At 38.8% G+C, this 26,892-nt stretch overlaps 1 protein-coding gene across 6 annotated transcripts in view; it reads right to left on the reverse strand.

Moving 5' to 3' along the window:
- Window positions 1-4,740: 4,740 nt before the first annotated feature.
- SYK (spleen associated tyrosine kinase) overlaps window positions 4,741-26,892 on the reverse strand; it is a 55,668-nt gene continuing 33,516 nt past the window's right edge. For 2 of the 6 annotated variants that reach the window (XM_030005437.2, XM_030005436.2), the window contains exons 5-14: window positions 26,053-26,134; window positions 24,976-25,025; window positions 20,135-20,203; window positions 13,497-13,587; window positions 12,636-12,813; window positions 11,150-11,359; window positions 10,520-10,709; window positions 8,994-9,134; window positions 8,641-8,753; window positions 4,741-7,000 (exon numbers count right to left, since the gene is read on the reverse strand). In XM_030005437.2, coding sequence (XP_029861297.1) covers window positions 6,928-7,000; window positions 8,641-8,753; window positions 8,994-9,134; window positions 10,520-10,709; window positions 11,150-11,359; window positions 12,636-12,813; window positions 13,497-13,587; window positions 20,135-20,203; window positions 24,976-25,025; window positions 26,053-26,134 — 1,197 coding nt within the window. In that variant the 3' untranslated portion in view covers window positions 4,741-6,927. The remainder of the gene's footprint in view (window positions 7,001-8,640; window positions 8,754-8,993; window positions 9,135-10,519; window positions 10,710-11,149; window positions 11,360-12,635; window positions 12,814-13,496; window positions 13,588-20,134; window positions 20,204-24,975; window positions 25,026-26,052; window positions 26,135-26,892) is intronic. The other 4 variants (XM_030005439.1, XM_030005438.2, XM_041120956.1 and 1 more) reach the window with 4 other exon arrangements.

The raw sequence follows: 26,892 nt of genomic DNA on the forward strand, positions 1-26,892 counted from the left end.
CGTGTCCAGGTTTGGTGTGGCATGTGATGTCTCCATTTCTTCTAGCTGCACTTCAAACACATTGGGACCTTTCCATTTTGGGGGAAAGGAAGACAAGGACTGCCCTCAATAACCAACCAAACCTTGAGTGTATTCCTTTGTTCAGGTCTCAGCTTTCTTGTAATTAAATGACTCAAGAAATTGCCCACATACAGCTCCGCAAACAAATATAGGAATGTGTTGTATTATTAGTTGTTGTTTTTTTTTTTTTTTAATATATATCGCTGGCATGGAAAATGCCATGGGAGCTTTGGGAACAAACTGAGAGCTTTGTACTTGTGCTTGTGTAGTCTGAGTTCTGGTTTGCATTAACTCGGGTACAATGTGACACTGGAGGGTGAATTTCTAAGACATGATTCAATCTGTACTTCATCCTGTAATCTAACTTGTGTAGTATTCTGGCATCAACAAGAATAACTACTTGTCCTGCCTATTCCTTATAAGTAGAAACCACAAAAAGATGAGGAATGCTACGCTGACTCCCTACAGCAGCTACAGGGTGGACAGATAAAAAGGAAGTCATGGTTGACTGAAGAGTTTAAAAATAGTACCTGATTACTGCATGCCCCTGGGGAAGCAGTAATACCAGTGGATATAAGATTTTAAAATAGCCAAAGACGTGCATGCATCAATGACAGAGTCAACAACACATTTGCAAAAGAAAAAAACCCAAAGAGTTTATTCTCTAGTGCATTGGGAACCTGCACTCCCAATCTGCACTCAATGCAAGGTGTGTGTGTGGGGGGTCCTGTTACACTACTGCCATCTGATACTAAATATCTGTACCATTTTGTATTTGCGCTCTTAAAGAGGCCATATTATCTAGAAAACCAGCTGAGCTGGGAGAAAGAGGTTAGGAGTCTTCCTCTGGGCAGTGGCTGAACTTTATTGTGGATCACTTCCCTGCGCTGTCCTGTGACCGTCAGATAGAGCGTGAAGGCTTTGGGAGAGGGCTGGCTGCTGGTGCTCCTGTGGTAATTTAAGCATGTGTTTGCATAGTAGTTGGAAGAATGAGGCCCGTGGAAGCTGCTAGAAGAGAAATGTAGTTGCACACATATAAACGGCGTAGTTTGGGGCATTTACTGGCAACAGTGGAAATCTTGCTGAAACAAACTGACATTGATAATCTAGGTGTTTATACCCAGCCATGGCTAAGACGTGTCATTACTGTGGAAAAATAGGGAAGCATTGGCTCCAAATTACACATCTGCTGGGAAAAGAAACATCAAACCAAGCCAAACAGTCAATTTACAACCGCTCCAAAGTAGAGTGGAAAAAATACCCCAAAGTCACGCTCTTTGGCAAGCTCAGTGAGTTTGTTTCTCTGGTGTGTCTCTATATGCATCCCTGCCCACCACAGCCATTCCCTTCCACACAGTTTCCTTGCTATCTTCTAGAAATATGACTCAAGACCAACATTAGCAATTCTTTGCCAGCTGGTCATTGCTTCAGGGTACAGGAGGTGGGACCTGATACACCAGTCAGAAAGAAATAATTTGATAACATTGATGAAATCTGCACACAAATTAGAAGAAGATCTGAAGATACAGCTACAGTGGCTGTGTAGTAAGAACTGAGGCAGCAGGGCAGGGCATTACTGAACACAGGTAGGAAAGAATGACAAGAAACTACATGTGCACGTGTGTGTGTGTGTGTGTAATGTTTTAGAAGCAAAGTCTTCAAACTGTGCAAGAGACAGCTATAAAAGGCCTCTGTTACCTGTTCTGCCATACAGGCACGCAGTTACAGTATTGGCACTCTTGCTGTTGCTGAAACCGGCATAATTTCACTTTAGCAAAGCAGAAAGAAGAAAGAACAGATATTGATTTTAATGCAGCCACTGCTGGTGGCAATGTGGTGGGACAGACAAGTGAGTATCCATGTGTTGCAGCATGGGCTGATGGCTCACACTATTTTCTGTGGCATTGAACCCTTCTTTGCAAAGTTGTTTCTATTTTGTTGTTGTTGTTGTTGTTGCAGGTTGTATTTCTAACATGACAGAGGCATGGGGAGCCCGGCACTCAGCTTACCAACCCGCTGTTGCACGGGGCATCCAGGCAGGCAGCTGGAGCTGCACCAATGTGGCGGTGGGACTCCTCCGCTGGCACTTTGCTACAGTTAAGAAAGGCCTGGACCAAACAGGCTTTCACCCTGACAGTTTAAGGCATTTGGAATGGTAGACAGATGTGAGGAGTTAGTGATCTGTGCATGTTTGTACTGGACTGGTTATCCAGGTGCTATTTACATTCGAAGTTATGAATTTTAATGGACAGCAGTGTAACGCTTTCCCCAGCTGCCTCTTGTTTCCTCTGCTTCTCTGGTTATCAAGAAATGTGCACATCTCCACTGCCTCAGGGAAGCAGTGGTTATACTCAGTGCAGAGTTAATTATATGCCAAGGAACCCAGTGGGTATTCACCTCAATTAACATGAGAGAAAAGAAAAAATACCCATTTGGAGATTGATGCATAGTGCTAGCCTGCCTTCAGAGAGTTCTGGGCAGTTGGAGAACTGTTTTCAGTTGGGTTTGCACTACATTGCTTTGACTGTTGTTTCACAGGAATCCATGGTGTAATACGAGCCTGAAGGAAGATGAGTATGCCATAGGCTTGTCTCTTTTTTCCAGCACTATTAATCAATCAACTAGGAGACAATTTCTTTCCTGACACACCTTGTCTTTCTGATAGTCGCTGCATGCTCCACCTTCATTCCTCCCCTCCTTTTCCAGCTGCAAACCTTCACAGGTTACATGGCTGCCCCAAGTGTTTGTGTCTCAGCCCCCAGCTGCCCCACAAGCCACCCCGGCAGGGAGAGCTGGGGCCCAAATGCAGTTGTGCCACTGTCTCGCATCACACCATGGCGTGTAGCACTGGGACACACTGCTGGGGAATGGTGATACTGACTTGATGTGGCTCTTTTCCATCTGAGTCCGGGATCGTTTTAAGTCCAATACTGTTTTTCTTCACTGTCAAGAATCAGACAGTGCATTTTTTTTTTCCTCTCCCTTTTTAATCTTCTTCTTCCTCTTCTGAATGACTTACAGGCTTTCTGTCCTTGCTAAACTTAGGGCAGGTAACTACAATTGCTGGCTTAATGTTCCCCTGTACTATTCAACCCAGACACCACCCTCACTCCCTTCTATGCATGTGTGGGACATATTCTATATCTTTCTGCCTGCAATCCTCCACTGCTGGTATGACTCAAAAGACAAACGGACACAGAGTCTCAGACGTCTTCGTTAATCTTGCACAGTTAACCACTCATGACATAAATCATTGATGATTTGTCCTCACATGGAACTTTGCTTCACAGCAAGCAGCAAACGGCCAAACAGGTTCCTCCGTACTGCACAGGCACAGCAAGGGCCGGGGTGGAAGGGAGAGTGCCAGAAATGGTGGGACAAGTCCATCCGTCTAACAGCGCTCAAGTATTGCCACCTCCTGGCAGGGCCGGGCCGTACAGCTGTCTCAGCCCACAACTCTCGGATGCGCCCTTTATGAAACCCACCGTTCCGACTGTGACGATTTCAGTTATGAAAATCATGGGTATTTTTCATTTAATCATTGGGTGATTAAAAGTCCCCCTTTTGCGTAGTGTTTGAAGCACGTGAAGATTTTGCTGGGGTTTTTAAAAAGTTTGGGTGGGTCTTTACGGGAAAAGGTGCATGGCCTCCTGTGCTCCAAAAAAAATCCATGATTTTGCAGATTTGAGCCCTAACCAAAGCTGTAATTACACTCTGTTTTCCTTCACTGAAAAACCCATTTAACATGTTCGCACCCGCTCCTTCTTCTCTGAGTTACTCACACCAGCCTCCCTTCCTCCTTGCTGCAGTTCGCTACCCCTTAACTCTGCTGTGACAATTACTTGTGGGGCTACACTGCCAAATGGCATTTCTGATACGAGTCAATCTGAAAATAAAGATAACCAAATCCAGACAGCCAAAAGACAAAAACCCCTTCATATCAGTTGATGGCGCAGTCCCACAAGTGGGAAGGTGGAATAATTAGGCCAGATTTGCTACGCAGGAAAACAACCACAGCAGTACAGTGTAAGTCAGTCACTGACTGATCCCCGCCAAAGGTAAGCACCTGCTTGAAGAGTTGCCTGCCTTTCGGCCTTTGTTGTTTCTGTTTCAGATTCGCATTCAGTCCCCTCCAGCCTTTGCTTTCCTGAGGACTTGAGCTTGCAGCAAAAGCTAAGTGAAAGACTAAGATGTCTCTGTTATTTCAGAATACCTAGAACAGTTGCCTGCACCTTTGAGGGAGGTTCCATGTGGTATAATGTGACTTAAATCCTGCATACCTGATACCTGTAATGCTGAAATCCTTGGATAGCTGATATGCTGCACCAGCTCCTGACACCTCTAACCTTCCATATCCAGCACAGTGCTGTTGAAAAGCAGTATCTTGGAAAGGCTTAGGTGTAATAACAACATGCACATTTTGGGAGATTTTTCTGCTAGTCCTGAATAGCTCCAAAAGCAGCCCAGGCTTCAGTGGGTTTATCTGTCATGTCAGGTACCTTTCAGTGTCAATGGGGGAATCTTAATATTCCACAGCAATCACAGTAATTCAGCAAATATACACGCTCTCCACAGCATCAGCATTTTTTAGAAAGCACTTAAATATTAAAGGATTATTGTTAAAACAGCATATTTTGTAAAAGTATCTTTAATTTCAATTTTAAAACCTAATCCATATATTTCACAATACTTTATATTCTCATTGTAAACTTTTATTACATAATAGTCAAGTTAAAAATAATCAAGTAACACCAGAAAGTGACATTCACTCAGACGAGAGGGGAAGAAATACTCCTCCAGTTTTGTTGTATCAGATAACACTTTTGGGGGGAGAAAGAGAGAGAGAGAGAGGGAGGGAGGGGGAGAGATGTCAGGGAAATGGAGTACTGTCACTCACTGGCTAGTAGAGATTTGTGCAATTTGTTTATAACTAATATCCCCATGAATGTACTAATTGCACATGTAGAGCTAACAATTTCTCTGCAATAGGATTAAAACGACAAAACAACTACATATAACTATGGCTAACTTCTACACAAGCTGTTCTTGTTGAAAAATGTTTCTTAAAAACAAAACAAAAAATAAATCATCTTCGATATAAGTCACGTTTGGTCACATTTGAAACATGGTCTATTGCACTCAGTGTCTTTCACTAGCATGTGCTTTCTGAAGTGTCTTGCAGTGGACACCCAAGACTAAACTACCAAAACTCACCAGGTATTTTTTGAAAAATAGACCATAAACTTAATAAAAAGAAAAAAAAATACCGTAACTCCTACATTTGTTTATAGTCACCTCTTTTATGAAAATTATTTCACACTTTCTCACTGTAATTGCCCACACAGTTTTCTCTGCTAGAGAAAAAAAAATCACTGCATCTCTAAGAATACCCTGTTCACACAACAATTAAACATGTATGTTCTAACCAGCCATATGCAATAAATATATCTAACTCTAAATCTTATTCTTTATATTCTTCTAAAATCTCTATATCTAGTAGATGAAATATATGTAGACTCCTGAGATACATGTAAATGCCAGTAAAGTAGCTGCTTGTGAGGAAGAAGTGATAGAAATTTTGATATCTATAATATTTAAAATGAGATTGGACAAACAAAGCATAAGGGTAAAAATAGTATAAGGAGTTGATTACGTTATTTGTTATTACTATCGCTATACTTGCACATTAATGGAGATGCACACTGCATTACAAAAAAGTGATAAGATGAATACCTTTTCCTGAGATGCTCACAGGGATTAATAACAGGACAAATACTAACATTTAGGAGCGGACGAAAGTAAACTTGATGTCCATATGCTTGTTTTAAAATATTTGAGCTAGGGGTGAAATTTGGCTTTAGAGGCAATAAGGTGTGGTGAATTCTCACAAATGCTTTTCAAGAAAGGTTTGGAAAAAGACAGAAATGATTGCTGCTCAAAACACAACACAAGGAGCTTTGGTATACCTAAAGGGATACATGGGAAAGATGTCTCTGGAGAAGGCTGGAACAGCACAGAGAAAGAAAGGTGCTGCTCCATCACCTTTCACTGTACAGCTGTCTTTTCAGGAATGCAGTGATGGACTTTACGTTAAAACCCAGAATCATTGTCTTAGGTGCTGATACATTTTGTTCCAAGATGAGAGCAAGTCCCTGAGTTCCGGGGTTTCACCAGGAAAAAAATAACTCCCTGAGGGACAGCTGAGCTTCCACGTGAGATGAGGAATGAGAGAAGTTGGTCACATTTAAAGGAGATGAGGATGTTAGAAATTCACATCTCCTAGCTCCCCTCTGCCTACATTACTACTGAGAAGAATATGATTTGGTTTTAAAGGGGCTTGGGGGTAAAATCAAACATGCTGTCAGTCAAAGCAACTGACACACTTTCACAGTGAATTTACTTCATAGTGAGAAATGTTTATGCTATTCTTCCTTGAGTGTGGGGAAGGCTGGAAGAAGTCTTAATGCATTTAAGGGCTAAGAATATTAATAAAAAGAATCTAAATTCCAATCTCAATTCAAATGCAAGAGAGGAAGAGGGCTGAAAGACATTAAATAGGTTTTCCACAACCACAAAATGTAATGCCAATAAAGCTGTAAATAAAATGAAACGGAATGTAGCAAAAGTATAAGCATCTGCTCTGACATCCTTGCTGCTCGCTTTGGGGCCTCTCCACTTTCAACACTATTTCAGGGCAGGATATTGTGCAGATGGCAAGAAAAGGCAACCCTACAGACACAGGGCTTAGCTCTGAGCTTTGCAGGGTGAAAGCGGCAGTACAAAAATCAAAGTCGCTTTGTTTCAGAAACTGAACTGCTTCACAGAGGGTGCTGCCTGGAGGCAAGGAAGCTGCTGTTCTTCATGCTGTTAGTGGGAAATGTCGTAATAGTAGTTACGTAATCTCAGCTCGACCGCAACAAATCCTGGTCGGTCATCAACACTGTGGAAAGATGACAAGTATCATTGCATAGGAAGGAGAAAGCTGTAAAGGTGCATGGGCCTTGTAACGGTTGGGACTTCACCCCAGTGACAGCTCATTTAAAGCTGCTTGCAATATTTTAAGGCTAAAAAACATGATGCTACAAAATGAATACCAAGTGGCAAATGTCACTACAGAGCATCCAGTCAGTGGATTTACTATCATGCCTGTTACTTCGTGGCTGGTGAAGGTACTACAAGGAAGAAATGGTAAATCAGCTCCATTTCATTTTCTACTTCATTTACTTCAGTAATAATCTAGAGAAAAGAATACTTACAGTGCAATATCTGCCTTATAATGGGTACTACAGTCATACAGAGTGGCTTAGCACCACTGAGAGAAGCCTACGCATACACTGTATGGCTGCACTGTCTTTCTTTCCTCTATATCTGCAACTCTTTGTTGATTTGGGAGAATACAATTAAACTGACAACAAGCCCCTACATTAATACATTACATATTGAGATAGCTACACTGCATGACTTGAGCCTTCTTTTTAAATTTTTTTTTCTTTTTCTTTCCAGTATTAAAGATATTTGAGCACAAACAAATAAAAAGCAGCATGCTTTATGATATGCTTATTAATCATAACAAAAAAAATGATCCCTTTCACTCTAGAACTGTCACGGCATTCTTTGAGTCAAACCAAAAGGCAGAAATTATTTTATGGCTCCACATTCTTTCTAGAGTACTAGATGTAATAAAACTAACAAAGAAGCAAGGTACCTAAAAGTGAAGTACCACAGCTCCTTAAATGGAATCCAGAGACCTTTGTTGGACACACATATTCTCCAGATGGTGAATTGGAAGAATAAGTGACATTACAGCAGATTTTGGGTGCTTTATGGAGACCTTCCTATACCTAAAAGTAACTTCAACAAAATAGTTTAAAATGATAAATCATAAAACATTTTTAATAATTTTTTTGCAATATACTAATTAAAAAAGAATATCAGGTAGACTTTTTTTTTCTTCTCTGTATTTCATAATTCTAACTTCTGAACTGTTATCGATCAGAAAAAATGTTTCTGACGTATTAGGTATGATCTGAAAAGAAGTTTTGCCTCTCACTAATAGGAAGCCAATGTGGGATCCAATCTGAGTATATTCAGGAATGACAGAAGAGAAAAATAGGTTGAAACAATTAGTTATTGAAGAATGGAATGAATAATTTGGCAATATGATTTTGAAATTTCAGTAAAGAAAAAAAGTCTTGGAAATGAAAATTAAACAAAATACCATCCAAAATGAAACAAAAATATTTGCTTAAATTCAGACTTTCTTTTCAAAATACTCAGACTGAACTCCTTGTGGAATTACTTGTTTTTTATGATGCCCTATTTTTTTGTATATATCTGTTCCAGCAAAATCAGCTGTGCAAAATCAGCTTGTTGTAGTACACTCAATAACTCAAATAATTTTCACTTGAAAGTGCAACTGCTTCCTTAGTTTGGAGATTGTTTGTAAGCTAAACACCAACTGAAACGATGTATTTCGAAATACCTTTCCCTCCCTCCCTCCCCCCACTTTCTGGCTATTAATTAAGTAGATTAAAATACACTCCTATTAAAAGAGAGAGCATCACATCGCACCACACTCACTTGTATGTCCAACACAATTTCATTAGATCATAGACTTCTGTTGGACAGACTTCAGGACGTTCCATTCGTTCTCCTCTTTCAATCATCTGTGCAACTTCACCACCTTTCATTCCCTGGAAGAGGGTGACCACAACAGTCATCTGAGTTGCAAATGATTACAGCACACATGCTAGCATAAAACAAACAGAAGCCTGGCATTGATTTTTGGGCTATCCTTTGATTCATTTGTTGCAACAGACAGGGCGCTAAGGCCTGCTTTGGCCTGCAATAACTCTTTTTAGGTAAGAAAAGGTGCTGGTTCAAATTTGCTCTGAATTTTTACAGAAAAAAAATTGCCAGATAGAACTACTTACCTTATATGGTTTTTGCCCATAAGAGAAAGCTTCCCACATTAAAACCCCAAAGCTCCAGACATCACTTTTGCTAGAAAATTTGTAGAAATTCATGCATTCTGGAGCATACCACTTGACTGGCCATTTTCCATGACTTTGTGCCTAAAATAAATCATAACAGAAAGAAAAAAAAGCAGGGTAGAGACAGTGGTGAGTAGTAAACATCAGAATTCATATAAGCCAAGTTAACTTAGATCTGCACACATTTGTACTAAGTACCATAACATTTCTGATGCAGTTGGCATTAGAGGGAATGGGTAGCAGCTTCTCCAACAGTGTTACAAAAATGTTCCTAATCTTATGCTTTCAAAATAATGCACTGAAATGAAATCTATGGTAAAGCAAAGCTTAGCTAAATGACCTGCAGTCATGTTTTTAGTGGCAGTTAATTTAAAGTTGCTCTTTAAAAGTAAGATTTTTCTTCTAGGCTCTCAACAGAGGGTAGGAGATACACACCTAGCTACACTGAGTCTCATTATTACTTGAAGTTGACGCTCCATTTCAAAGCACAGTGACTGCCTTGTGGCAAACTGCAGTTTGATAAAATCATGCCATAACACTGTGTTACAACAGTGCAAGTGTAAAGCTATCCCAGCACAGTGCTAGATCTAGTGAAGGAACCCCACTGCATTTTGTGGAGTTTTAAAGGGAATGGGCCTTTGATACCAATTCTCAGACCTCTGACAAGCAGCTCTGGCTAGGCTAGTGGCAGTGATTTAAGATGTTACTGCCTTTTCTGGCAGCAGTTACTATTCCCATAGGAAGGTCATCAGAAGGGAGTATGTGTTTGCTCCTCCTCTGCAGCGTTTCATGGCCTGGCTTATTAGTTTTAAACGGCTGATGAAAGGGAATAGGCAGAAGGAAGAAATAATTTGAACTGCAAGAGCAATGTATCAGAAAAAAAGATGCAGACACGATTAGAGCCTTTGTCTTCCACAGATGTTTTCACCTTATTAAACATGGCTGTTATTTCAGTCCCTTTAGCTGTACAGAGATCCAATGAATTTAAAACCAAGCTAAAAAAATTCTGCTTAGATCAACGGATTATTTACCAATGGTATTCTTTCAAAAACCTCCCCAAATTCAGTTCTGTTAGTCAATAATACAGTGTGCTAGCCTAAATTTTCCTTGGACATGGTGAAAACTGTAAGTGCCCAAAAGTTCGTATCTGCAGCAAAGACATTTTCCCCTTTTATATAAGGAGGTATCTTATTTCCACCACAAACTTCAACCTTCTGATGACAGGTTTACCAAAAGTAAATGAAAGAAGTAAGCATATAAAAGGAGGGACTAGCTTTTCCCTCCCTACACATCTTTTAATGTCGATGACGCATTTTGAAAATCAGTGACCTACTATCAGGCTATAAAATAATGGATGATACATATTATTTCTAATTTTCAACTTTTAAAAACAACTGCACTTCAACTGAAAAAAACCTTGTTAAGCTATGCTACTATACAGCTTTCATGTCTTGTGCAAACCTTACCTTATAATAATTTTCATCAGCACTAAGAGCTTTAGAAAGTCCGAAGTCACTAATTTTGGCATAATGTTGTGTGACTAATAGCACGTTCCTTGCAGCCAGATCCCTATGAACAAAATTATTCTCCTCCAGGTATTTCATCCCCATGGAAACCTGATGTACCAGCTCTGTTATATTCTTCTCCGTGACATGTCTGAAAATCATAATTGAATTTTTAAGAGGTCAGGAGTTCATTTTCTTGACTTTTCATGGAGTTCAAATATAAGTCTTTACTATGAACTTCCCCACATCATACTAGGAACCTGATCTACTTATGTTTAGCTAAGCTTTAATTAGAACAGGCAGCATAAGAATGTCCTGAGCGAAATGATGTGTGATCATATCAGTAAATGAGCAATTGAAGGACATGTGAAAATTCTTTCATTTATTCAAAATACACTATATTACCCGAAATATTTGACAGTTAGGAGACATGTACAAGATAATCGTGTCCCAATGAAGACTGACTACAATCTTTAATTATTACATTAATAACATGTCAATTTAAAATTGCCCTTAAAGAAAAAAAAAAAGAACCTCTATCTTTTTTCCCCTTTGGATAAATCCTATGCAATGGAATCAAAGCTTACATACCTGTTTTTTTGCAAAAATTTGTTCAATGGCCCAAGTTCAGCCATTTCCATTACTAACATCCAGGCTTCAGCTTCACATATGCCTATCATTCGGACAATATATGGGTTATCCAGTTGTTGCATTACATTTGCTTCTCTCAGTAATTCATCCTTTATGGCTGGATCATTACTCTCATTCTTAAGAATTTTTACAGCCACTGGCTTGGCACCCCTGCAAAAAAGAATCCACTTCTGGGATTAGTTGCTGAAAAATCTGTGTGAAAACACACACAATCTTCATTTGATGTTTCTGTGCACATAGTACAAACTGTGACAAAAGACAGAATTGATGGAAAAAATCCGACTGTAACAGTAACATCTCTCTATCAAATGCTCAGAAGACAGCTAAGCAAAAGAGAGAAAATGGGAAGAACCTGAGAAAACTATAGTCATAAAAACATCTTAACAAGCCTGAAAACAAATTTAATGGACAAAATTTTGTTGCCCATTCTGGCAAGAATGCCATAAAGCTTTTCTTGCCAGAAAAGGTATAAAGGCCTTTTTAAGCACTGAGGTGTTTTGGGGGTGAGACTAGAACACGCAGCGTTGCAAGGCCCCAAGGCAGTACTCTGAAATCCTCAGAAACTAAGCCTACTCCTACAAACTTCAGCTCATACAACTAAGTGAAAGAGCGACTGGTGAGATCGACAGAGCTCAAGTGTGAAACAAGATTAGCAAATACACAAGCTGCGACCAGACCCCTTCAAATCCCCTCAGACTGTACTGGAAAAGAAAAATCCTTCCTGGCTCTGAAAACCTTGGTTAAAGAAATGCCTCCAGCTTCAAGTGGTGAAAGTGTATATATAACCAGCCCATGCACTTAAACAATATATTGGTAACATTTTACTATGAAAATGCATGAACAGTCAGGTGCTCTCACTTCTGCCAGTATAAACAAGGTCTGTTCCTACTGTAATCACATGATAAAAGAGGTCACAAGATGGTCTGTCTTCTTGAAAATCAAGATTTCGGCTTCATGAAACAGGTATTTATCATACTTATTTTAGGTGAAAATCTCTTTGCTACAGGTAAGCTGTCCATGGCACTCACACTATTTCTCAAAGAGAGATTGTGCAGATGGGAAATACTGAGTAGCATGACTGCCCATACAAATTATGGAGGAAGGCAGCAGACTTCCCACTCTACTGTCCCTGACAGGAAAGAAAATAGTCGTAAGGGGCACTTCTCCACTCTACAGACAAAAATAATGGCTGGGAGGTGACTATGCTGCAGGCAAAGAAGTGTCTGCCAGCAGAGGAACAGAAAATGAGTGTACAGAAATTAGTGTATGAGTGTATGTACAAAGAGAGAAACCGGTGAATGGTAGCCCAAATTACTTAGGTACAGTCTGTCACCCGAAATGACATGCAAAGATTACTGCTGCTCCACAAAATAAAGGCTAGAGCTTTCACATATTAGACTCCATGAAAATAGAAGGAAACACTTACTTTTTCATCTTATAGAACCCTTTCTTTACAGTACCAAAGTTGCCAGACCCAAGCTCTCCTTCCTCCAAGGTTAACAATTTCCTGTCAAGAGTGACATTTTTTGGTTTCATTTCATCTGGATCAGCATATGGACTTTCATAGACCTCCGTATCCATGGGTAAGGCCTCCCTCTGATCACCTGCAGTTCAATCAATGAAAAAATCAGACATTACGTGAGACATTTTTGCTGCCATAGCTACTATATTCACCCGTTCTATGTTCAGGATCATCAGTGTGTTTGACTTACGAGGGTATTATAAAGAAACCACATGCAGTCCAGCTACAGGCACTTTAGAACACCTCAAAAGAGAGTGACCTCCACCTGGAGACATGCTCTAACTGTTGAGCATCTGTATAATGTGAAACCAGCAGGTTCCTTGACAGGAGGGTTAAAGGCCGGCCATTCTCCTTAGTACTTCCCATTAGTTACCTTGGACAATTCTTCACTCAGAATGCTGCCTTATATGTAGTTTATTCTTAGGCACCCATCTTTAGTTGCATTTTACAGAAAGCCTGAGCACCAGCTTGACACTGTGGATGCAACAGGGCACAATTCTTTTTATGAAGTGCAAGGATGAGGCTTCTAGAGTCAAGGAAGTAATAATCTTTCTCTTCAACACAGAAAAAGGTACTTCTGCTAAATTACTTTTATTACAGATGGTGACATTTGGCAGTTTCAGCTACCAGGCTTGAGCTATGATAGTGGCTAACCAATACACAACATGGTGTGAAATATATGCAGGAAAAAAGAAATATGGGTTGAGGAGAGATCTCTGGCATAAAGAAGGCAAGTGTATTAATGACATAAATTACTCTGCCTACCTTTTTCTGCTCCTGTAAGACCTCTCTTTCTTTGCAGCACATAAGGATTAAAAGGTGCTTCATCAGGTGAGTAGCCAATAGTTGGCTGAAGCTGTAGTACACAAATAAAGTTTTTATGTTTAGCAATGAATAGGTAGGTCAAAAGCATTTTTTCCCCCCAAGGATTATGGCATAATGATTGCAAAAGACACATAGGTGAGAATCAGAAAGTAAGAAAGGGATCCAACAAAGTTTATTTCATTTTGGAGGTTATTGCTTGAGTAAATGTGCAGGCCAAATGAAACATACACTGCTGAAGCATTAAAAGTTATTGCAAATATTTCAGAGCATTTGATCTGAGAGAATTAACTGGAATGGGTCATGCACAAATCTTATTCTGCAGATATTAAATTTACATGCTCTTTTCAAATCTTCCTTGTAACACAGGTAGTCATAAGGATTTCTCTTCAATCTGTCCTTCCTCCCTCTCCAGGGTATCTCTCTACATTTCTAGGCCATAGAGAAACTCCTAGCACAAATGAAAACAAAAAATACTTCTCTGTTTCTCTTGTGGGTGTTATAGAGTGACTCCACTAGGAAGAAACTGGGATAAAAAGTAATTATTTTAATAGACTTGTGTAACGTCATGGACAAACATTATGGGCCAGATATTAGGCCAGTCTGTCTGCTCTGAGGAGGAAGAAAATGAGCTAATTCTTACTGTACTTGAACATCTGGTTCAAATACAATCCCTCTGCCTTTACCCTTTGTCAGAGGAATACTATGGAGCATACAAACCTCCCCAGCAGAAACACAGTGTGTTCTGGAGCTCCTTGGCTAAAGGATGAGTCTGGCACAATAAACTATAGATGAGAGAAACTTATAATTTGCTCTTTTCTGTCTGTAAACTGTCAGGAACAGGGAATTACAGAACTTATTTCTGCCGTTTAGTCCCTTTTCTTTCTCAGCGTAGAAATTTTGCTCTACTCAAGAGTGACCTCACCCTCCTAAGAGAGTGGTTTAAAACCAGAAATTCAAACATCAACATGAGTTTGCTCAGCTCAAATAGGAAACAAAGGTATATTGTACTTGCAAAACACTGGATAGGGCTATTTTGCAAATATTTGAGTATAAAATTCTTTTTAATAACTAAAGCTTTCAGTGGCATAAGTTCCTGCCTGAAACAGTTGTGGTTTTCAAGTAAAGAGAAACACAGCTTGTCAAACGTCCAGGAGTGAGTTATTGAGTGCAATATTAGTTTTATCACTTGCAAACTGCATTTTGTAGGAAAAAGGCCTGACCGGGGTGGTACAGACTTTTAATTGTAATGAAGTGATCTGCCCAGTTGGATGAAGCAGAAAAGGTTCCACTACATAGATTTTACAGCAAACCCTGAGTGGGAGGCTGACAGTCGGCAAGATTCTGACCTGGTAGGACGAGCATGGTGGCATCAGGGATGGTAAGGGTAACATTTCTGACTTGAATCGCTCAGTCTCGTGGAACAGTGTTGAAAGGCCATTTGCTGTCAGGGCAAGCTATAAGAACCCTGAGATGGTTTTGAAACCGACCTGCCCATCTCAAGAACAAGGAGGCAAATGAATGGTATAAAACAAGATCCTCAGCTCTAGTTTTGTTTTTCTAGTCTGGTACACCTTGCCAGGTCTGCAAGTTAAGACCTGTATTTCCAAGACCTGTATCACTCTATTTCACACACAGGCCATTCACTAACTCAAAAAACCTCACTAAGATTGGAACTCAGTCCTAAATATCTCAAGTCGTGGGCTGGCAGTTTCACTGTGAACACTTAGGATAGTCTTTACCTACACTATGTCAGGATATATAGGGAAATGCTTATGCTCAGTCAAAAATACTAATAATCTTTTGCAAAGCAAAACCAAATCAGATGGAATTATACTTACTGAGACCACAGTGATTTTAGTTTGTGCATTTCATATATCCTGTATTGCTTCAGAACACATCAAGAATGCTTAGAGTTTTTTATCTCATTGCTACTTACTTGACCCATTCAGCATTACTACTAAGAAGTGATTATAGCTCCACTGGATAGCTTCCTGAATGTATTCTTGCTTCCTACATTAACTATATTTATACTTTAAAAGGGACACCACTTTACATTCCAAAAGGTAATTGGAATCAATTAACTGAGTGGATACAAAGCAATATGGACTGACATTAATACCTGTTGCTAGACAGATACAAGTACAAAGGAAGCAGGTGCAAATTACCACATTGCATGGATGTTATGGAAGCCTCTGGTTAAAAATTCTTGGCCAAGGGGTCCAAAAGTAGAGTGGGAAAAAAAGGATAAAAATATGGTGACTGCCTAAGAAAGGGACTGAGATGCTGAGTCTTCAGTGGCAGTTTCCAGGATATTGGAAGAAAAGTTCTGAAATACTTAGGAATTATAGAATCACAGTTTCAAAGGATACCTTTTGCATACTTTACCCTTAAAATAATCTTTCTGATAGAAATGCAAAGTGTTCAGAAAATGACATCCAGAAGAGACTGCATCACACTGGGACTCCTTTGCTTTTTGAAAGCTTTGATAGGACTATCAATTGTCCTCTCTTCACTGTGGGGAGTACCTCAACTGTGCACCAGAAAGCCTGAGGGGAATATCTGAACCGAACCCTTGAAATGCCCCCTCACTTTAAACATTGAAATGTTTTCTGCAGTGACAATTAGGTAAAGTCACATAGGTGTAGCTGGAGCTCCAAGCTAACCAATGAAACATGGCAGCTCCGTTTTTTTTCTTTCCACAGTCAAGTGCTGGATAGAGTTTGTGTAGTTCCTGTTACATAACAAGGAAGATAAATTCAGCCCACAGAAGGGTACAACTTCAGCAGATTTTCCTCATTTTTAGATGAGTAACAAGATTATGTACCACTTTTACTCATCGCAACCCAAGCTTACGAGAAATGAAATACAAGCACTTTGGGAAAGGCCTTTGAAAATTATAAGCTCAAGATTTCAAATGGACTTGAACTTACTCTTTGAAGAAGTGATGTTTCTTTGATGACAGTATAGCCCTGCAGGCTGAATCAATATGATGGAAATTACCAATTCCACTGCAACACCTTGTACAGGTCTGATAAATAAGCTTCATCTGATTGCTGCTGAACAACAGGGCAGAAATACTTAAGAAGTACTCAGACAGTACTAGATAACCCCAGAAATTTAAAAAAACCTTGGAGGGCATAAGGTCTCATGTGATTAGTATTAGTTGCAGACTAGCAAGGTAGTTAAATATCCCTGATCCTAGGTCTCAGTGTATGAACTGGCATACTTTGGACTGGCCAAACAGAATTCATGTACACCAAATTCATACATCTCAAGAATCCATTCACCAGTGCAGAACAGCTGGTAAAAATACAGCTCTGGCCATGACACAGCTGACTCCTCAAATCAGACGTATAGACACATTTCCGCTCTTTGCAATTCAAGAACAAAATAAAAGAATCAGAAAGGATTGGATGCTTTTGTTCAGGACCTGCATTAAAAAAAAAAAAACAAACAAAAACGATTGCATCACTCCTGTGCTTGTGAATAAAACTCTGCAGCTGTGAATTGGAAATGACACAGTGACACCACATCTAACAAAGCGCGTTCTCTTTCTCAGAGAGCTGCTCATGTTTAAGATGAGTGATAATGTCTTACATATCATCAGTGTTAGCTTAGTTAACTAATATATATGTATGTGTGGAATGATATTCCCCATTGCTGCAATTTGATTAAACAGCTTAGCAATGGCTTTTTCATTAATATTTCTGGTTGAACTGCAATTTGATGTTTCACAGGTACCTTTTCAGCTCATATTAGTAACTTGGGAATATTGTGCAACACTCAGAAAACCTCAAATATTTTTCTTTAGTTCTGCCAGTTATGAATTCGTGGCATATAGCACCCTGCGTGCCTTTGAATAGGATTTGCTAGCAGAAAGGTTGGAATTTTTCTCTTGAAGGCTGACTAGAAATCGTGCAGGAGGTATGTATCATTGCATGGACAGTGGTCTGGGTAATTATACAATAGAATTTCTTTTTTATTTAACTGTCATTTAAATCCAGAGTCCTTTCTGCCCTACACTTTAAAAACAGCAAGTTTAATTCTGCAGACCTTTTTCTGACAAAGGGAGTTTTGTCTTAAAACAACCAAGGTATAGGGTATGAGATTACTCCTTGTATTCTTACAAGAAGCACAGAATGGGCAAAATGAGCATGGATTTGCTCATCCAGTAAAAAGGGAAACAAGAAAAGGGTCCACTAGAGGAGCCTGTTAAAAATGGCACATATTATGTGACACCTTGTGGTATGTACACTTGTAAACTATGGGGCAGGCTGTCATTTTATGCTGTCATACTAGAAATCTGTTGTAAGTCTGTCCTGTTTTCACATCAACATTTTTTTTTCCTCTGCTAGGGTTTAATTTTCATTGGCTAAACTTCTCAGATACCCATATTTAAGCTAATCTAAATATGCCATTCTTCCCCTTACTAGGGACTAGCTAAACTAGTGTGGCACTTTTATAGTAACATAGCCACATCCACAATGAGAGGAAAGCAGGAGTCAGAGAGTTTGCACTAACTCAAAGATATCTTTCTAGTAAAAGGAATACCAGTTTCTACACATGGATAAAGCCTCAGTAGGTTTGATAGCATCTAGCTGATGCCATGAGAACATGACCCACATACCGTTGCTTTAAAATATAAGTGAAACGGCTCTAACCACTCTAAGTCTGATTTTTATAGTAAAGATTATAATTTTATAGTAAAGAACAGACTTATGAAGGCAATCAGTACAGCAAGTGCTATTTCTTTTCAGGTTAATAATTCTGATTTGCAAAACTGCAAATATATACGTAGGACTATAAAGTCGTCTTGCTAAACCAAACTGAATAGCAACATACTGCATGACAAAGACCTTATTAGCCAAATCCTCAATGAGCTTTGGCTAAGACATCTTAGTCGCCACTAGGTGGCACGAGTTCATTTAAATTGTCGTCTAAATTGCCAATTTTACATTTGTGAGTAAAATGGCTTGAAAAATTTTGATCTGAGTGCTAAAATTATGTACAAATAACCAGTTTGTGACATTTAAAAATCCCATAATTTCCAAGACTGATTAAATATAACAGCATACATTTTCCACTTTACTGTCTGAAATTTTTTGACGTAAGAGAAGTAACTGCCTAATTAAACAGGTCTAAAGCAAACTCTGCATGTTGGGGTTAATGGATGGTAAATCTTGGAAATGTTCAGAGCAGGACTTTTGTTTAGAGTCTAAAATTTCTCAGTATGATGAAATTTGTGGGTTTGGATATTCAGGGTTAAGTACACGTACATCGTGATCAAATCAGATTTCTGAAATTATTTTCTCAAATGATTGGTCTTTGCCAACATGCTTCAGTCGGTACTCTGTGTATGTTCTCCAGAAGGCAGAAAATAGGTATTTGACTGCAGAAAGCAACCAGAGAGAAGCACAGGTTTACCAGGTGAACAGACAGCAGAATGACCAAAGCCATGTCTACATAATTCAGATCCCACACTCATTTTTCTGAACAAAACCAAAATATTCCCTTGTCTAATGTGTGACAGTATGGTAGTTTTTTTCAGATGGCTTTAGAACATGTCCTGACACTGTATATGTATTTGTACAAGATGACAGCACATTAAAAACAAGACATGGGTTCTGTAAGGGTATACAGATGACAACAGGTATTGGTACTTCAGTATAAAAATGAACTGAAGTTATAAAAAAAGAATAATTGTTATCTACCAGGATTATCAAACACAGTGTATGTCAAACAGTTTTTCACACTGAACAGCAGCATACCTCTTGGGCTTTTTATGTCTGCTCATTTTTGTTGAAAAGCAACTGGCAAGAAATAAATAAATAAACAAAAAGAGAGACTCATGGGTAGAACAGGAACACGTGTTATTCTCAGCATGCAAACATAGCTCATCGTTACATGCTTCGCAACTACATTAATTACTGGACAGCACAATTTTCTGGCCATGCAGCAGCATTTTCATTAGTACAGGGCTGGGTTCCCCTTGACTCCCTGACATCACCTTTCCCATTCTGCTTGGTCTTGTGACATCTTACACTTGCCCAAATGTAATTAACATTACAACATTGTCAATGCATAACAAGATTTGTGCACACAGGTTCTGTAAGAACGTATTTTGTGGTTGATATTAACAAGTTGTTTCCTAAATGTGCTCAGTAACAGCACTGTGTAAGTAAGCCAATTTTCTGATTAGGAATGATAGTTCAGAGTAGAAATATCATTTGGTTCTGCTCTAAGTGACCATTTTTTGGAAAACATTTTATCACATTTTATTTGCAGACATATTAAGATCTGCACTAATATTTTGGGATGTGAGAAATTACTTAAAAATAGTCCCTCAATTTTTAAAACTTCTTTAAAACCATTGCTTTAGTTATAAAATCAAGGCCATAATTATGCAGATGATTAGGAAAGAAGCAGAAAGGTTACAAAATCTTCACAATCCGATTGTTAGTATCTAAGACACACATTTAGTAACAGCAAGCCAAAAGGGAGGGGGGAGAAAGAGTGAAATTAGTCAAGTGTAAGTCCTTTTAACTCAGTCAAAAACCTAAAAAGACTATATGAGGCACCTTTTTGCTGCCAGCCTTTGGAAAGGTGTACGATTTGAGTCTTGAGATAATTCCACCTCCTGCCCAACTCTAGAAACCACAATGTCAAAGAGGAACAGTAAATGTGTCAGGAAAATAGCTAAAGGTATTTTACAAAACAGACGTAGTATACAAGAACAAAACACTCAACCTGTCTTTTGTGTGTGCCTGCAAGTACACATATGATGCATCAAACCAATGTAGTATAGTAAATCTTAGTACTAAATTTTCTTTCAGCTGTATTACTCTCAAACCATCTTGATTATGTAGATATACCTTAAGGCAGTTTTTAAATTCAAGCACATTGCCCTTTCCCCAGATCTTTTACACAGTATGTTTCTCCTGCCTCTGTTACTGAACTTTAGACACCCCCCAACATATTTAGCAATGTAAACCAGTTGACAGCTAGTGTCTTGAAGTATGACTACTGTATCAAGCAAGATTTGGAGCACACCTTGGTCTTAAAACAAAAAAATGTGGTTATTTAAGCAAAAAGCACACAAACTGATATTAATTCCAAACAAAAATGAACAGGCTTTAAATTTTACATGTGCACTTATATTCTGTATACAGATACTTTTAAAATAAATGCAAATATGTTTTACAATAATACATTAATTTAATGAAACGTGACTAATTAGCATTTCTAGGGATCACTGAGAGATCATACCTGCCTAATTAAAACTGCGATGCAGTGCTTATTAACCAAGCATTTAGGCTGATGCTGAGGTTGAAATAATAATCTGAGCCACATTCTCAGCCACTTTAAACAGCCTTTGAACTGACTTACAGTTAGATGTTCTGAACTTTTAAATAACTCATTTGGATATTTTTTTGTCCTGAAAAGATAGCTTTTCTAATGGATAGGACCGGTATTTTTCCTAGCTTTCTTTTTTAGAAAAAAAAGTTTGATTTCACATAAAAAAGGTATCTTTTGTTTCAAAACAGCAAGGACAGCCACGCAGTTCCTATCCCTGCTGGAAGAACAGAAACTTTTTTGATGCTTGACAGTCTTCATAGCTGTGATACAGAAAAATTCAGTTACTGCATATTGAAAAAGCTTACTGAATCTGCTGTTTTCTCTTACCTCACAAAATTCTCTTTCCATATGGGGAGTAAATGAAACCTGAAGCACTTCTTAGCCACAGTTTTGCAACAGATAAATTCTCTAAGAGGTTAAGTACTCTTTTGCCCATGGTGAACATGGTTCATTATACTTCACCGACAAGAGTATCTCCCAGCACTTGACCAAGTAACCACCTGTACTGCCTTGATGGTAATACTGCTTAACCCAAATGTTTGTATTAGACATACAAATGCATGCTAAGAGGAATATTTAATCAGGGACAGCAACAGTACTAGTCTAAAGTTAGGCCGTACTCATAACGTTTAGGTCTATTATTACTATCTGATAAACTGTGGCTAAACAAATAAAGTACTGAAAAAAGTTACATGGAGAATTTGGAAAGTGGCCAGAAGTTGGCAGCTTCACTATAAAGTCAACAACTGATTTTAGGTTCATATCAAAATCTCCTCTACAGGTTTAAATACATATTGGGATGATGTGCAGGGAGAAAAAAGTAATTTACAAAGTCAAAGGGGATCAAAACCACCTTAAATGTAGTTACGGAGCCTCTGGTGAAAGGCAAGAAAAGTCCTAGTCCATGCATGTGCTGAGAGAAGAAGAAGATGTAAGCCTCCATACTCTGCATGGAGAAATTATCTCCAATACAGACTTCCGGCAGAAAGTCCTTCCTTTTGCAGAGGAAGCATATTAGTATCACTAAAAAGGAGATGTCCAGATTACAGAAAAGTGGACAAGAAACAGTAACATTTTGTTACTCTAAGTTTGTTTTTGGAGCATTAGCAAATACTACACAAATCCCTTCCCTCTGTGTTGTAAACTTTACTCCAAGCCCTTACACACCAAGAGTTTGCAGCTAAATTAGTTGGACAGTCTGCCTTGCACATTATCCAGCAGATCTTTCTACAGTGGTCATGCAGCCTCTTAGCTTCAAAGCAGCTTCAGGTTTGGGCATGCTCTCCATTAAGGCTTTGGAATCTCACCAGTATATTTCAGCCATTAATATATATATAAATAAAAAAACTATTGAAAAATTGGTCTGGATGGGAACATCATTATTAGATTGTCTCTCAGAACAGCCTATTACCTTCCTTTCTTTGGCTGTTAATCGTGTTCTGTCCCTCTACTCTCTCTCTTTTGCTTCTTTACTCTAACCAATCTTTTCTCACAAGTCACCATCATTCCTGTTGCCTTGCTCTGGATTATCTCCTGTTGGACAACATTCTTCAGTGCAGTGACAAAAACTGGTGAAAGTATTCCACCTGAGACCTTACCAGTGTTGAACAAGCTGGAAACACTCTTGATGTTTCCCTTTCTTCTACCAGAATGACGGTTGCTGGTCCTTGTTCCTGTTCTGATCTATTACAGGCATCACAACCTCTGAAAAACTGTCGCTGCTCTCCATCCTGTGTTCTACAGCTGACTATTAGAAGTGTAATATCTTCCACTAGTTTTTACTGAACTTCACCTTTTTTTTTTCCCAGGACATTTCTCCAATTCATCACAATTATTCTGAGTCTCAACTCAAACATTCACAATCCCAGTTCACATATTTTGGCAATCCATTTTGTAAAATAAAAAAGGTGCAGTGCTTCAGAAATGTCAGAAGCTTTAAAAATTAAATCTTAATTATGATGGTGTAAATAATGTGAAGATAGACTGCACATCCTCTACATAAGACTTTGTGATTGTATTCATTCTTTTCAGGATGCTTTTTTGCTTTTGCAATCTGAATTAATTGTATTTCAGGCTTGGCATATAGAAGAATCTACACTAGTGTCTTTAGTCAGTTACTGCTTTTGCAGATAGATATTAATGTAGAAGAACCTGGCAATACTAACTGAAGTCTTTGAGCTCCATAAATAATAATATTAATTTAAAATTTTCCACTTTCTATTTTCTACATTTATACTACAGGAAAGTAACTTAGCAGGCTGGTTTTATAAAATTCCTAAAGAAAACATAAAATTCAGATTTCAGTTTTAAGGAGTTAAGAACGTCAAACTTATTGTAGCTTTAAACAACATTTTAGGAGAATATTTGCAAAATATGCACTCAACACATCTCACTCATATCTTTGGTGCTTTTCCTTCTATCCATCATGATGAGTCTTAAATGTAACTACTACTGGTCAATCCTGAAAACATTAATGGTTGTATGTAACATGTGCAAGTGACCAAGTGTATTTAAGTCAGCTATTTGCTAGAAAAGTACATGTTCAAGTACACGTGGACTTAATCTCACCTAACTATGGCTACCTAAAAGCAAGGCACATAGTCTTGAGTAATCACGTAGGCCCGGTCTGATTGGAAAGACATAGGCACATATTGGTGGAAAGTCATTCCACCACTTTTAGGCTGAAGGGACACATGGATGGGTACGTGTATCTCTCTTGCTTCAAAATTCCTCAAAAGCGAGCCTTTGTGATTTGCTGAATGCCTGGCTCTTCATTTGAGTTCATTAATGTCAGGCGAGATTAATCATACCCTGTTAGTATGCCCGAGTCTTTCACCTGTAAAGTATTGTGAACAACTGGGGTGGTATTACTGCAATGCACTAATGAAAAGAGAGGAGGTTGGCCCATTTACTTTCATTGCACAGACCTAAACATCAGTCAACTTAGTCAGATACACGGGTTTTTTTGTTACTACTTCTTTGATAAGTTAAATGGCTAAAGTAAGATTTCTTGAATTTACTTTCATTTACACTTAAACTGCAAAATTTTCTATGGACAATCTAAAACCTACATAGTATTCCCACACTGAATGTGCTTGCTCTATCACTATACCTGTGTCTATACCAGATGATATACATGTGGTCTCACGTGCTTAAACTTCATGGTTGTCCTTGTAAATGGCATAGATCCAAACCTCAGGACAACATTTTTTGAAAAATTACACCAATTTTCGTTGCACAATTTCCAATCATTTAAAAGGCCACCTGATTTTCAGAAAGTAGTGGTATGAGAATGATTGTTCACGGACTCACAGGGACTCAACAGTGCTGAAATAAATGTAATTGCCTATTTGAACCAAAATATTTTTTTCTGTAATGTGGGACTGCATCAAGATAATGACCTAGATGATTAGACTCTCCAGGGAGTGGTGAAACAACTGAATTAAACTCCCTATTTCAGATGAGATTAACTACAGCTGAATGAGATGGTGTTATGTATCACACCTCAGGTGGCTCCTCTAATCAATGGACTCTAAGAACTTGGGCAATTATAATCACAGATGGGTTTGCTCATTCTTCATGGAGTTGATGAAGGAACTTCCCCTAATTTCACTGCACAGGGAATCAAACCCTTGTGCAAAGTCTGATGTTAACTGCACACACCATATATGAAAATAAATTGAACCTCCATTTCTGCTTCAGTCAGCAGATTCTCAAAATGGACAACATAAAGAAAGCAGTGTCTCTCCTAGTGTTGATACAGTCACTATAGAACATGACCATCAATGAGGCATCTTGCATATGAAAAATACTGATTTTCACATACATTGTATGTATAAAAGAAGTTCACAGAATAAAATGATGAATAGCTTATGGAAAATACTGATGAAAGCAATAGCCATGCTAGAATATGCTAAGCTTATTCTTTTCAACTTACTGTTTATACCCCTAGAAGAACAAATGCATTGCTGCAGTAATATGCAAGCATTAGGATTCCTAGAGAAGAATGTGACTGTAAGCCTTCTCAGATGAATGCTACTGCTGTATCACCACCTACTCTTACCTTAGAAGGGGTTCCAGGAAGAGGAGAACGCATGTTAAAAACAACATTATCTGTAAAAGAGTCAAATGTAAAAGGATACTGAGCAAGGTGAGAAATGTACTGTAAGAACACAAGATTTTGGATAGGGGACCAACTTTCCAGTTTTTAAATCACATCACAGTGTTTCTCCTGGCCCATCTTCTTTGCTTTTGTCTCTAATATGCAGCAGACTCTGGCTCTTGCTGCCACAGAGACAAAAGTATGTGCAGTGCCTAAATGATTCAAAGGAGTGGAAAAAGTACGGGCATATCCTCTCACCATAGCACTGGTATCCAGTCAGAATGACAGAAGAAGGCCTTAGGGAGAAAACACCACTTCTGGAATAGTACAAGTTAGACAAGGATCAGGCAGAAGCATCTTTTTTTTCCCCTGGCAGTCAGGGCAAGAGGGAGGACAAAGTCTCATCAGTATTTAACATGACATTAAAGAAGAAACAGGCCAAAGAGCATACTGGACCTCAGGACACTTCACCCTATCCCTTCCCCTCCCTTCCCCCAAGTTATCAAGGAATGTTTCTCTGACATTCATTTTCAGCATCAGGTGCAGCCAACCCCTTGTTCTGCCCTGCACTCCACAACATGGGAAGTAACTCCTCATCTACCAGCAACTCACCTGTTGGGCACACATCTGCACTCAACCTGAATGCCTATAGCAGCGCTGCCGATGTGCTGCCCTCGGCTTGGAGTAAGGACTGTTGGAAGAGTGCTGGGATGACCACCTTGGTAGTGCGTGTGGGCCAGCTAACACACACTGCCACGTCGAGCAGCAAAGCACATTTTGGATCTGACATTAATTTAGAGCCAGCAATAATTGGAGTTGGTAGCCTCCTTTAAGCTACAGGATCTGCCTCCATCCTGCATGGTCTGGCAGATCTTAACTCATTTGAAAAGTTGGAAATTTAACAGTTAAATTTTTTTAATCCAACTGTAATCTACCATAACCTGCACCCACCTACATGCCATGGCAAGTGGAAAAAATGCACAGATCTTTATCGTCATCAGCATGACTATACGTTTCAAAACAGTAGGAATAACTCACCATTTTCTGAGCCAAGCTGTGGACAGGGAATGGTAAGAACCCTTAATAATCCATCTGGCTTGTATGAATAATGCTCAACTAGCTACCAGAATGATAGGGAAAAAAAAAAAAAAGAGAGAAGGAGAGAAAAAGATATGAAAAGGTAAGGGAGGTATAATTAAATATATTGTCTCCTTAAAATTGTGTGCATATTTACAATAATTGGTATATATTACAGCAAATGAACCAGCATACAGCACATCTTTACTGCACATGTTGTCATCTCATCTTTACTTCTTTTTAGCAGGGATGCATGTTTCTGAAGTAATCTTGTGAATGAATCCGGAACCTGATCCAGGAACTGGATTTTTAAGACTCAGCATTCCCCACCAGTTCTGCTACTAACCGGTTTTGTAACCCTGAGCAAATCACTTCTTTTTATACCTCTGAGTTCCCACCCTCTTTTTTTAATTGATTTTTTTTTTCAAAATGGGTTTAACTACAGTGCAGGAATTGTCCTAATACACAATGCCTTCTTTGGACCTCAAAGTCACAATGGGATGTAAGCAGTTAATAAATGTATAGCACCAATAGTTGTGGCCATTTGTGTTCCTGGACTGCTCTCTCCATGCCATTTTATTGCAGGTTCATTACTGCTATTCTGCCTTTGGTGCATTTGGGTAGAAAGGAGGCGGACTGCGAGTGAAACAGTTGCAGACATATTCAAAAAACTTGTAAGACAGCATAGCTGCTTTTAAATTTCAAGTGACTCCAGGAAAGAAATATGCAGGACATTTACAGGAAAGGCTAAGAATTAATATATGCAAGTAAAGACTCATATTTTAGATTTGTGACTCACTT

Source organism: Aquila chrysaetos, chromosome Z (genome assembly GCF_900496995.4).
Source record: "Aquila chrysaetos chrysaetos chromosome Z, bAquChr1.4, whole genome shotgun sequence".
Classification (NCBI taxonomy): Eukaryota; Metazoa; Chordata; class Aves; order Accipitriformes; family Accipitridae; genus Aquila; species Aquila chrysaetos.